This window comes from Botrytis deweyae (assembly GCF_014898535.1).
Source record: "Botrytis deweyae strain B1 chromosome Unknown BDEW_007, whole genome shotgun sequence".
In the NCBI taxonomy this organism is placed as follows: Eukaryota; Fungi; Ascomycota; class Leotiomycetes; order Helotiales; family Sclerotiniaceae; genus Botrytis; species Botrytis deweyae.
Window position 1 is genome coordinate 696,462 of NW_024066214.1, and position 12,275 is coordinate 708,736.

General features: G+C 44.4%; 6 protein-coding genes across 6 annotated transcripts; 4 read left to right on the forward strand and 2 right to left on the reverse strand.

Annotated features, from left to right (window-relative positions):
- Positions 1-273: 273 nt before the first annotated feature.
- EAE98_003919 (uncharacterized protein) lies at positions 274-2,178 on the forward strand. The gene is made up of 3 exons (XM_038951539.1): positions 274-343; positions 426-1,514; positions 1,589-2,178. Exons 2-3 carry the CDS (start codon positions 513-515, stop codon positions 1,946-1,948), a joined length of 1,362 nt encoding a protein of 453 aa, XP_038812012.1. The 5' UTR covers positions 274-343; positions 426-512; the 3' UTR covers positions 1,949-2,178.
- Positions 2,179-2,437: 259 nt separating this feature from the next.
- EAE98_003920 (uncharacterized protein) lies at positions 2,438-2,748 on the reverse strand (the record flags this gene model as incomplete). Its single annotated transcript, XM_038951540.1, has 2 exons — positions 2,438-2,560; positions 2,653-2,748. The coding sequence occupies 2 exons, from the start codon at positions 2,746-2,748 to the stop codon at positions 2,438-2,440; spliced, it is 219 nt and encodes a 72-aa protein (XP_038812013.1).
- Positions 2,749-3,532: 784 nt separating this feature from the next.
- Positions 3,533-4,500, forward strand: EAE98_003921 (uncharacterized protein; the record flags this gene model as incomplete). The annotated part of the gene is made up of 2 exons (XM_038951541.1): positions 3,533-3,602; positions 3,665-4,500. 2 exons carry the CDS (start codon positions 3,533-3,535, stop codon positions 4,498-4,500), a joined length of 906 nt encoding a protein of 301 aa, XP_038812014.1.
- Positions 4,501-5,135: 635 nt separating this feature from the next.
- EAE98_003922 (uncharacterized protein) lies at positions 5,136-6,997 on the forward strand (the record flags this gene model as incomplete). The annotated part of the gene is made up of 4 exons (XM_038951542.1): positions 5,136-5,143; positions 5,193-5,857; positions 5,908-5,943; positions 5,994-6,997. 4 exons carry the CDS (start codon positions 5,136-5,138, stop codon positions 6,995-6,997), a joined length of 1,713 nt encoding a protein of 570 aa, XP_038812015.1.
- Positions 6,998-7,596: 599 nt separating this feature from the next.
- Positions 7,597-9,124, reverse strand: EAE98_003923 (uncharacterized protein). The gene is made up of 4 exons (XM_038951543.1): positions 8,905-9,124; positions 8,614-8,830; positions 8,407-8,557; positions 7,597-8,312 (listed from the first exon to the last, which is right to left on the reverse strand). The coding sequence occupies exons 1-4, from the start codon at positions 8,990-8,992 to the stop codon at positions 7,815-7,817; spliced, it is 954 nt and encodes a 317-aa protein (XP_038812016.1). The 5' UTR covers positions 8,993-9,124; the 3' UTR covers positions 7,597-7,814.
- A 1,199-nt stretch (positions 9,125-10,323) lies between these two features.
- On the forward strand, positions 10,324-11,613 carry EAE98_003924 (uncharacterized protein; the record flags this gene model as incomplete). The annotated part of the gene is made up of 7 exons (XM_038951544.1): positions 10,324-10,363; positions 10,435-10,505; positions 10,571-10,593; positions 10,649-10,707; positions 10,766-10,881; positions 10,955-11,083; positions 11,149-11,613. The coding sequence occupies 7 exons, from the start codon at positions 10,324-10,326 to the stop codon at positions 11,611-11,613; spliced, it is 903 nt and encodes a 300-aa protein (XP_038812017.1).
- Positions 11,614-12,275: the final 662 nt, after the last annotated feature.

Genomic DNA, 12,275 nt, shown 5'->3' on the forward strand with positions numbered 1-12,275 from the left:
GTTTAGCAAGAGCTTGAGGCTATTTCGATGTTGATAATATAGTGATTGGACACGCAGTTGATGAAATGATGAATAATAGACTGGCAGCAATGGAGTGAGCTGGTTATATGCTGCGTGAAGGAGGTGATAGTGGAAAGACGATATACCTGGTGCGAGAGGCGAGCGGTATGTCAGTAATGTGGGCAGTATCTTAACGACCAGATAGGGTAACATTGAGGCTGAGCAAGCCTTATCATACGTAATCAACTTTATGTCGTTAGAACCCTTTCGCATCGATTTACAACCCAGCTATCTAGAATCAGGATATCCTCAAAGATTCTTTCTTGCAAGTTATCGAATATCGGTACGTTGAATTATCATCCGCAGAGTGACAATAGGGAGAATATACGGAATGTGAAGAGTGTACACTAATTTGGTTCGTGCAGACTGCTACTCAGAAAGATTCACAATTTTGTCGAGCATCTTCATCAATTTGCCATCGACAAACATAGATTGTCAGCCCGGGTTTCGGGATGTCTGGGATAGAGGCTTTCGCCGTTTTCCAGATCGTTGAGAGCGTTAAGCAGAGCGTTGAGATCGTTGACCGGCTCGCTATCCAGCATAGCAACAGCGACCTCATTACTTCCTGCCGGAAATTGCGCCATGCCGTTATGGTTGTTCGAAGTCGTGATAGTTGGCCTTCGAAGAGAGAGGAATATCATCACTCGCATGACCACACACCCATTTTTTATGTGAAAGGGGGTGCGGCTAACTTTGTCAACACAAGAGAAAGAATAAAACAATATGGCAGAATCCGCATTGCACTTGTTGAGGGTGATGCTGAAAGAAACTGTATTACCCTTATGGGAAGCACTGCCTTTTTACCAATCGCCCATCCTGACGCAAGAACACAAAACTCTCTCCTTTGTCAGGCGTATAATTCATGGTGTAAACCACGTCTTCAAAATTCAGAGTTCCTTCAATACCTTCATGCTACAAGAAGCTGCACTAGCCTCATAGGAAACACTGCCTTGCTTTCAACCGGAAAGCTCCCACCATACTCTCATACTGAAAAACCCTATACATCCCTATGGAAAGCTGCCTTGCTACCAACCGAAGAGGTCCCACATTACATCCAAATTGGAAAAACCTATCCATCTTCCACATGGGAACTTTTCGATAGGACCGATGGCTTTCTAATCGATTTCAACGTCTGGAGAAATGAACTCTGCGCAAACCAGGAAGGAGAGAAGGATGATTTGCAAAGTTCTGTCTATGGGGCTATTGCGACGAAGAAACATTGGTTTGTAGACAACGAAGCCCGTTGGCAAGATACGTCGACACATGCAAAACCCAATATCGACCACCGGCAAATTTTGTGTTCCTGCCGAAATCCAGCATTGCAGAGCAATCATCGAAGGAATCGAATATGCATCAATCTTTGCGCAGTACCCGGACTGGTCGTTTCGTCGTACGTATTGTCGAGATACATTGTACAGACCTCATTATCAACGATGAAGGGGACGATATTGCATGTAAGAATTTCAATTTATTTTGTGTCGTTTGTCTCCTCGTGTTGTTTGCTTGCTAAATTCCTACGCTATACTAGCGCAATCTCACAGGGTTCCCAGTTATCGATCATCCAAGCTCCACAACTTTTGTGTTCGTGGTCCTCATGTACGGCATATGCTCTATGTCAATGTACCGAGCGAATTCACATCACTTCTATCAACAGCATACGATCTGTCTTTCCATCATCTGTGTTGTGATATTCCAACTTTTTCGATATCCGAGTCTGAATGAAGCTTTGGGTATGGCGGCGGCTGTAATACCTGCTGGTGTCACAATCGCACTGGTTGTAAGCGTGGTGTTACACTTCTGGTCTCCTAGCTACGAGGAGGTCTTATTTCAGGATTTGATTCAGAAGGTCGAGAAGATGGTCTATAAAGGAGAGATGGATTTGCTCTAGGCGAGATTTATGAACGAGGGAGAAGCGCGTCTCATTACTGTCTTTTTTGGTTAGGATCGTGAGTATTGAGTCTTGAGACTCTACGTTGAACATTCCCAAATTCTGGCAATGTCTGTTTTGATAGTCAGTTCGTGACTAGAAAGCAATATATGTGGTATTTGCAAAAACTTTGCAGACAGGATTCTTGCAAAGAATGCCAACTACTGCACCTTTTAGACTCGTTGTTTCCTGTCTTTTTTTCTCATGCGTTTCTGCGTGCACCCAATACCGTATTTTCCGCCGGCTGCTTCCATTGCATGTAAGGTTGGAGTAGAAGTGACGAATGAAGTGATTTATGTTTGGGAATATCAGATATACCTAGGTCCTAGGAGACCCACTCAGATGAGTGGTTTCGGTCTCTCCTTTCCCGGCTAACCGTAAATCGAAAGGGTGGCAAATATACCACCTAGCTAACAATGACCCTGTCAAAGATCACAAAAATTGAATCCATCAATTGGCAGATATATCTTCTGATATCCTCAAAAGTTTTGCATCTTCGAATTCAACATGAGGTATTTCATCAGCCACAAAATAGCGTTGAGCCCATCCATGGATGCTGCTGACTCCCGCTACCTAGTAGTGGTGGCTAATGAATCTATTAGATAACCTTATATGGTATTAGATGATTCAGGAGGAATGGTCATCGACCCAAAATTAGCAAATACCGTACCGTAGATCTTACTCTGTGCACTAATAGGTGATGATCCCATTAGTAGCAACTCGAAGAAAGCTGATAGTTCTAGAATAGATTGAGATTTCATGTTGTAGATACGGTACTTGCTGTAGCCACCATGTGCAACAAGTTCATTCCTAACCTTACCTCCCTCACTCCCTCCCTAGTAGGTATACCAATAAAGCGAAGGGTAGAAGCACCACTAATAAAGGATGGAGTAATATCGGATCAAAATGCTTGCTTGCTTGCAGCTTTTTGCAGCCCATTTTGTGGGGACGAATGGTTGCACAGCACGTGTGAATGACAGGCCTAACTTCCAGTTTCTCTCGAGTATCGCTCCCGCCTGCTTCTTTATGAAGACTTTTTCTTTTTTATGATCGAAACTGGAATAGAATGGATGAACGAAGAAGAACCCGAGTAGGTAGTTAAACTTCTAGTAGATACTAGGATCGATACTAGTCAGCTTAGCATGGCTCTTTGTGAACTTCCCCTAGTATCGATATAAAACATCTTGTAAATATAATGTGATAATACAACATTATACCCAAACACAATATAAACCACCTTAGCCCTTGGAACGTTCATAATCACGCTTTTTTTATACAGAGGTATTTTTTATATATGTTGTGCTGACACCGGGAGTCCTTCATTTTTGCTGCTGTGTAATTGAGTTAGCGTCGGAGCTATTATAGCGCCTCTTTTGTAGTCTTGGTTACCCGAATCCATCAACAACGAACCTCGATTACTTTCTTACATCTTCAAGAAAGCAATTTTCGTCTTTCACACATCAAATATTCTTCTCGAAATAGCCAGTAAATAGAGTGCTACTCATACTGGAAGCAAAATCGTATCACTATTTTTCTACGGCGAAGATGAACGTTTTGCTTCCAACTCAAGCGTCGTTCTTTTCATCACCTCACCGTAATCCCATTCATACTCCAGGTAAGGAACCTCCCCCCCCTTTTGCATCCATTCTCACATTCAATACTGACAACGAATTACAGCCTCTCCGCACACAAACCTCAGAATGGGCAGTCGAAAACGAAAAGCTGATGACGATGGACTCGATGATAAAATGTCTATTTCTCCTACAAATAGCCCCGCCCTGGCCACACGACAAATCCCCCGACCCTCCAAGAAAGTTCGAGCTAACGAAATCACCGGCCGTCCTCTCAACCTCCCTCGTCTTCTCGAAACCCTAGATGCTCAGTCATTGAGAGCGGTTCTCCAAACTATCTGCGAAAGACACCCAGAGATCGGCTCGGAGATTGTCACTTCAGCACCAAGACCATCTGTAGAATCCACCCTTGGCGTCCTTCACAAATACCAAAACGAATTACGGGAAGCTTTTCCTTACGGTGGCAGTCCTGGATCGGATTATGCCTACGATCGAGTTAAGCAACAACTCACAAATCTTATTGATGCTTTGGTCGATTTCACACCGCATTACCTCCCACCGAACGAACAACAAACCGCTACTTCTCTCAGCTTCCTCGATAGTGCCACCAAAATTGTTCACGATCTTCCAAACTGGGACAGTCAGTCTCATAAACATCACAAGGACAATGCGTACGATGAAATTTCAAGGGCTTGGGCTTTGGTGATTAGTGAAGCCTCCAAGCGTGGGGGAGGATTCCAGCTTCATTCTGGTGGATGGGACCAAAGACTTGCTAGGCATAATGATCAGAGTGGAGGAAAGATGCAGATGGCAGTCGACGCACTCGGTACAAACCTTGGTTGGATGGGAGGTAGCTCTGGAGATCCAGATTCTATCCGCAATCAACTCCTTTCAGGTCGCTATGGTGCTAATCAGAGTGTGCCAGTAGGAGCTCGCTGGTAGACTCAAATCATATTTTCTTGGTTCGGGCCATTTTGATACTAGGAGTGTTCGTACATATGGGATAGAGGAGGTCATGTTAATTGATCGATGAGTCTTAGGGGCATTAGAGGGAATTTCACCGCATAGGCGTCTTGTGTTAATCATGGTCATCGACAAACGGCAATAATCACGAAGATTACGAAGATTCCCATTTTCCTTTCACTGTCCATCTGGCAGCATGGTTGGGGAGTTATGGTACTTGAGGGATAGGTTTTTCATTTGTACATTTGTGGAGGATACTTCGGCGGTGGCAATAATTCAATAGGCGTAATTCATTTGTCATTTTCACTTTAGTAACATAGGAAGAATGGCCAGTATTTTGAGATCACAGAATACCATAACAATCTGAAATTCCAAATTTTTATTATCTGATATGAATGCCCGTGAGAGCTAATTGTCAACCGATGCATTTATCTACACGTGATACCGTGGATTTAGCGTGTATTAAAGATGTATGACGCGACTTTGAGCTCCATCGCCATCATCAACAATACAATACACCACCAACTTGGTCGTGACATAACCCCATAGTTAATTCACTTTCTAGCCTCTATGAAGTTTGATAAGTAAACAATTGCTGAGCTTTAATCATCAAAATGCCTGCGTACGTATCTTTGATTGAGTTTCTCGACGCAACAATTAACAATCTTCAGTCCAGGCGAACAGCACAGTGGACGAGCGATCGCGAACCCATTCGAAGAGGTCAAACCGCGCATATCAGAATACACAGCACAAGAGATTGCTACATTACAAAGTAGACTAGAGAAACAACTAGGACCCGAATATATATCATCGCGAGCAGGACCATCAGGACACAAGGTACATTATATCACAGCGGAGAAATGTATTCAGCTTGCCAACGAGGTATTCGGATTCAATGGTTGGTCGAGTCAGATCATCGAGACACAAGTAGACTTTGTAGATGAAAATGCTACGACTTTGAAAGTTAGTTTAGGACTCTCGGTCATTGTCAGAGTGACGTTGAAGGATGGTACTTTTCATGAAGATGTGGGGTATGGACACATTGAGAACTGTAAGGGCAAGGCGGCGGCTTTTGAGAAGGCGAAGAAAGAGGGGACGACAGATGGGTTGAAGAGGGCATTGAGAAACTTTGGGAATGTGTTGGGTAATTGCATATATGATAAGGATTATCTGGCCAAGGTCACGAAGATTAAGGTCCAGCCTGTCAAGTGGGACGTTGAGAATCTACACAGACATTCAACCTTTACTCCACAAGTAGTCGCGAAGAAAGAGATCGATGCACCAAAAGTCGCGGAAAAGGCTCAGGGTTCTGGACCGGCGAGTACAAGCTTATCAGGTATGTTTTGAAAATGCGGTGGCAAAATACACAACTAACGATCGGATTAGGCGATGACACATTGATAGGAGATGATGAGTTCGGGGGTATGAAGGATACTAATTACATAAAATAAACCATTGCTGATGATTTCCAGATTTCGACGATGCCGATTTCAACGTTGCAGATCCGAATGCTCACCCAGATGAAGTTGCACTTCCTCCCCCACGAACTGCTTCACACCATTTCAACAATGCCAGAAACAATAACAATGCGCCCTCGGGGAATACAGGGCCACCAAACCAAAGCCGAACTTCTGGGCCTTCGGGACCCCCAGTTCCCATAATCAAGAGTGGACCGTTAGTTCAACCAAATCGACCACCAGAAGCTGGTGACCCAATGATCACTCGCAATAATCATCCTCCACCAGCACCACGAACACCCAATGCAGGTCTCGCAAGATCGATCAGCGCAGCAGGACCTATTGTTCGCGCCCCTCAAGACCTAGTCCAACCCAACCGTCCTTCTAATCTTGTTAACGCGTTCCCTGGCCGCGTTTTAAACCAACCCAATAGACCTCAACCTCAACCCCAAGCAGCATCCGGTCCCCCATCTCCATCCCGCAACAACGACATAACCGATGAAATGCCCCCACCAGGAGCCGGTTTTACCTCTGCTCGCGCTGCATCTCTCCTTCCTCAAGACCACACACCCTCCCAAGTTCCCCCTGCAAATCTCAACCTCCCCGCCTTTAACCCCAACCTCGAATCCCCATCTATCCGGCGTACCCCAGGAGTTGATCAGAAATCTTCCAAACCACTTTCCCGCGACTTGAAACCTATCCCTGCGTCTCAGGCTCAAGTTTCTACTACTGGTCCACCACAAGCTCAGCCAGCTTCTCGTCCTGTTGTCGCTGGAAATAGGAATATCAATTTGGGAAATCCACAATTAGATACCACGAGAAGAATTGGTGCGCCTGGTAGCCCGAGTCCGATGAATATGGGAAATAGGAACAGTTACAAACCGCCGACGATGATGAAGAGGCCAATGCCGGAAGCGAATAGAGCTCCGCTGACGGATTTACAGACGAATGGTAGTGGAATGGCGGGGGATGAGCATGGAAATGGGGATGCGAAGAGACAGAGGTTGAATGGGATGTAGATTTCGAAGTAAATGCATCTGTAGCAGGATGGAATACGTACACGAGGGATAGTGACGGAGCCGACGATGTGGTAATGAAAATAGTTGTTGATTGGTATCAGAGGCGTTATGATGGGTCGAAGAATGGGCTGGAAAGGGATGGAATGGACATGCCAAGCAAGGCACTTTTCATAATGACGGAGTTTGTCTATATCTGGAGTTCGCTGGGTATTCTTGTACATTGCGCAAGCACACTTTTGCGCCCACTTGCTTGTTGGTAGCCCATCATGGCTAAGTTAAGGATTCGTTAGGCTGTGCTGTTAAAAAGTGCTTTGAGATATCATAGGGCATGTTTATTCGCAGAATTCGTATTATGTTATTGGTGCTATTTTTGCATTGTTGATTATGAAATTTTTGTTCTATATGTCCACTTGTTGTAGATACGCATGGAGATCAAGAAACTGATATAACTCTAGCTGCAATAAGGGGTTGTAATTAGGTTACTCTGGATCCCGGCAGTTAAAAAACGTTGATATCCAGGCAAATTCATATTTGAAGTTACTCGGTATGCATAACATCATTCACCAGGTCACACTTCACATAGATTCAAGGCAATGAAGTTTAGAAAATGCTCGCTGATATTCAAATTCCGCTTTGCTTTTTGGCTTATAAAGTGCCTACTGTACTATGTATAAAAGATGCTCCAAAGGAAGAATAGTATCTTCGATAAAGTCTACATGTAATCGTTCCACGCCATCACGCCCAAACACCAACCATGCATGTTTTCGTTCCGTCAACGCCACCAGCCTCTCCCCAATGCCCCCTTCTAGTCTGACCTTTATTTAACGATCAAGACAGCAGAAGGAATCAACCCGGCCTCCTTCAAGGTCTTCCCGAAATCCACTGGACCTTCAAAGGTCTTTTTGGGATAAGTCATGGTGAAACTGGTCACCGAACCGAGCTCGGCCTCGAGTTGCTGGGCGATTTCGAACAGAGTGGTATCGACCGGGTAGGTCTTAGTCATGACCCCGGTGGCAGTTTGCAATCTCAATCGAGATTCGGTGTGGACTTTTGGAGCGCCGGATGAAGCCGCAGGGGCGGCTACTGGAGCTGCTGCTGGTGCTGGAGGAGCACGACCTTCGCGAAGAGCTTTGGCAGCTTCGGCCTTCAAGCGACGTTCCTCCTTATCGGCGGCGATCTTCTCTTGGATGCGCTTCTTAGCCTGAACATCGGCGGCTTTCTCGGCACGTTTGGCTTGTGCCTCCTTGATCTGTTGGTCCTTCGCCAGCTTCTCTTTGGCATCCGAGACTTCCTTCGTGGACTTCATGCGGATTTGCTGTGGAGAATAACATGTTAGTTTGATGCGGGGTAGATGGATGTGGAGGGGCAGTTGTGGAGTAGAGATAAATTAGGAATAGTAAGCAACGAACCTCATTGCGCTTGGCCTCCTCTCTGTCAACAAGGGCCTGCTTTGCCCTCTTTTCCTTCGCCTTCTCGCGGAGCTCTGCGAGCTTCTGTTGCTTTTCCTCCTCAGTCAAGGGGGCGATTTCTTCTGTAGATTGTTCAAAGTTCTCATGTTGACTATGTGATCGTATTAGTAAATCCTCGTATGAAAAGGTGTGGTAGGGAACTCTTACGTCTTCTCGGCATGGAACTGGACTTGCATCATCGAACGGAACTTCTTGCCACAATCGGTGCAAACCATCGACTTTGCCTCTTCGCCATCCTTGAGTGGCGCGGGCTCGATGTTGGGGTTTGTCTCGTCGGAATCTGGTGCTGCTGCAGCTTCTGCAGTTCGGATCTCTTCGATGCTCTTGTCTTGGTTGTCTTCGAGCCATTGTAGAGCTCCGTTCACTGTAGTAAATGGTCAGTATGCGGGGTTACATAGATCACGTACAAGGGATATGCAAGTTGGAATTTATACATACATCCACCAGTCTTCTTGACTGCAATTTCGGCCTTTTCCTTGCCGAAGCCCATGTCGAGGAGTTGTTGGAGGTCGCTTGGTGTAGACATCTTTTCTGTGTGTTTTGGTATTTTGTTTAATTGTGAGTTAATTGTATGAAGTTGTGTCTTTGCAAGAGTATCGGAAATATTATGTCGAGTATTATTATGACGAGATGCAAGAGCTCAGGGTTCTGCGGAATAATATAATGATGGGTGGGCCGTACTAGAAAGCACTAAATATGGGGTGAATGTACGATATTCGATATCTAATTGATTGATTAATTGACTGGAATTCTGTAAATTGCCGTATTTATTTATATATGATGATCAATGATAATGAGGAAGCTTCGAAGTCAGGTAGAAATAAGGTATGGAATGGATTAGTTGAATGTTCTAGATTGAATTGAAGCAATGTATACTCGGGTATTCTTATTGTATCTATATCTATATCTATATACTAGGTATCTATACACCTACACGCCTATACACCTCCACACTCGGAATGTGATAGAACGTTCAAATAGCACAAAGGCTGCTACTTATTACTAGCCCTGGTATAAAGGATAAATTTGATTGATTAGATATGAATCTTTTGATGACGTTAGAATTCCATCTACCCGTATGTACACACAGACATACACACACATACGCACATACACACACACACACACTTCTCTGGGCAGCTAGGTATATACTCGAGTTACCTAGATATCGCCGAATAGTCCAGATGTCCATTTCTGGTCAAATACTTCACTTCATACTCACTCACTCACTCTAGAGTCTACACATTATACTCTTGATCATTCATTGCCCACCACGTAACTTGGACTATTGATTGAAGACATTGAAAGTTTGATCGACAGGAATAGAAAATTCATGAAAATAATTATAATCAAAATTAAGACATGATATTTTTTGCATTATTCGTAAAACCAAGTATATAAAAAATGCCAATCCAGTATTATCATATCAAATGTAGCTGGAGGTAATCAAACGAATCCAATAATAATAATAATAATAATAATAACAATGATAATTCACCCCTTTCTTAACAATTTATCATCTGTTTCTTAAAAGATACAAATACATACATATACATATACCCATACGAGACTCTCCTCATCTACCCAATCTACCCATCTGCCCACCTACCTATGTATCATCTGTATCATCATATGTATTGGCCGCAATAATCCAACAGGGAATGACAAACGACCACCCATCACCTTCTTTGTCACTCTCGGACCCTCGTCATTACATATCAACCACCTCGAGCGAAACACACCCCATCCTAATAAATAATTCCTCAACTTACAAATATTATTCTGGCTTAATCCCACAATCCCACAACCTCACAAACACTTTGAATACTTTGAATCAACAATAGTAATACGCCCATCATGTCCGTCGAAATCGATTCGCAAGAGCTTGGCTTTCACCGTACGCTATCATAAATTATTCTCCTCCGAGGATGGGAAAGACACGAGATGGGGAATTCTAACATGTGGCAGGTCCTTTTACCACTGAGGTGTCGCAAACATTGAGAATCAGAAATCCGAATCGTACTCCCGTTGGTTTCAAGGTAGGGAAATCTGCTGCTATGTCGTTGGCCGTTCTTCAAGTGCTAATGTGGTCTATTTTCAACAGGTCAAGACCACTGCGCCCAAACAGTTGGTTCTACTACACCTCACACCTTCGAAATATCGTTCTAATACTTGCGAATAGATACTGCGTGCGACCAAACTCTGGTAAATTGGAGCCGGGAAGAAGCATAGATGTCACTGGTATGCGCCGATTAGGATGGCAAGCAGTACGTGGCTAGGGCTAATCTTGCTGGCATAGTTCTTTTACAGGCAATGAAGGATGAGCCACCTCTCGATGCAAAGTGCAGAGATAAATTCTTGGTTCAGTCGGTCGAAATCACACCAGATAAGGAGTTTGTCGATTCGCCCTCAAACGTACAGTACCCACGATATATAATCTATAGGGACATTCCCTCACATGGACGTACGCTAACTGTATTTCATACAGCATGTCGACCGAGCAGATAAGAAGGATATCCAAGAGAAGAAGATTCGTGTCGTTTTTCTCCCACCAAAGTCGACAGGAGTAGCAGCCAATACACCTTTGAGAAATGGTGTTAATGGAGCAAATAGTGCGGTATGTTCTGGTTCCTTGTGTACCATCCCCGAGGAAGCGGAATTGACTAACACCAATATCTCTAGCTTTCAACCCCAGACACTGCCCCTCCAGCCTATCGATCAGTATCTCCCGAAGAACATTTCACCCCTGCAGCAAACCGTGTCGTACCAGGAAACTCAGGCCCAGCCCCCTCCGTCAGTATCAACGACGAGCCAATCGGCAATCGCAACCTCGGCGATGCTCGCTCTTCTGCTTTCAACCCCGCAGCTAGTACCAGCAGAGAAAGTAATGCATCCGCAGTCACCGCCCCAACCGGAATGCCTACCTCCGTCGAAGAACTCCAAGCCCAACTCATCGAAGCGAAGAAAACTATCGCATCCTACGCCGAACAAGGTGGTATGAGAATGAGAAAAGTGGCAAATGGGGAAACGTCAAATGAGACGGTCAATGAAATGGCTACCAAGTTGCAAGGTGTAGAAGGTGTACCTGTACAAATCGTCGCAGCTCTATGTTTGCTTAGCTTCTTACTCGCATACCTGTTCTTTTGATCTAAAGTTGGGTATGCCTGTCTGCTCGCATTCTGACTTTTGGGTTGTGGTTTCTGGCTTTGATGGGTTATAGCGTTGCACCTCTCTCTTCCATTATTGTATAAGAGGACAGACACGAAGCGAAATAATCAATATTGGGTGTCTGGTGCTCTCGGGTGCTGTTACTCTTAGGTACTGGTTTCTTGGGTTCTAGACCTCGTTCTTCTTCTTGTACTTTTGTGAAAGTATAAGTACAAGAGAAGAACCCTCTAATTTTACGACGATGCCTCCAATAATTTACATTTCCTTGCTGTTGATTTTTCTTTCTTTTCATTTCTTTTTCGATTTCCTCTCGCCACAGCTTTTGCATTACGAATGTACCACCTGTATTCTATTGCTTTTTTTCAGACGAGTTCAGCCTTTTGACAAAGTTACTTTTCCTTTACGTTTTCTTTCTTTTGTTGCGGTGCGTGGAGGCTTCCGTGTAAGCGTTCGCCCGAAAAAATATGGGTGAAGGAAAGAGAGATGGGAAAGAGGCCAGAAGACCTGGATCTGGCTGGACTGGGCTGGGCTATGCTGGAATGAACCAAATCGGTAATATGGTATCGGATGTATGTAGCGAGAGAGAGCGAGTAGGCAATGAAGTGCTGGTATGATAGCGAGTTACGTTTGATACATAGTAG

What these genes read in the sequence shown, in the direction of transcription:
- EAE98_003923 (XM_038951543.1), bottom strand. Translation starts at nt 8,992, where the DNA reads ATGTCTACACCAAGCGACCTCCAACAACTCCTCGACATGGGCTTCGGC. An exon ending in AGTCAAGAAGACTGGTGGAT is followed by an intron (nt 8,831 to 8,904) that starts GTATGTATAAAT and finishes CATTTACTACAG; the next exon opens with TGAACGGAGCTCTACAATGG. An exon ending in AGGAGGCCAAGCGCAATGAG is followed by an intron (nt 8,313 to 8,406) that starts GTTCGTTGCTTA and finishes TATTCTCCACAG; the next exon opens with CAAATCCGCATGAAGTCCAC.
- EAE98_003919 (XM_038951539.1), top strand. Translation starts at nt 513, where the DNA reads ATGTCTGGGATAGAGGCTTTCGCCGTTTTCCAGATCGTTGAGAGCGTT. An exon ending in TGAAGGGGACGATATTGCAT is followed by an intron (nt 1,515 to 1,588) that starts GTAAGAATTTCA and finishes ACGCTATACTAG; the next exon opens with CGCAATCTCACAGGGTTCCC.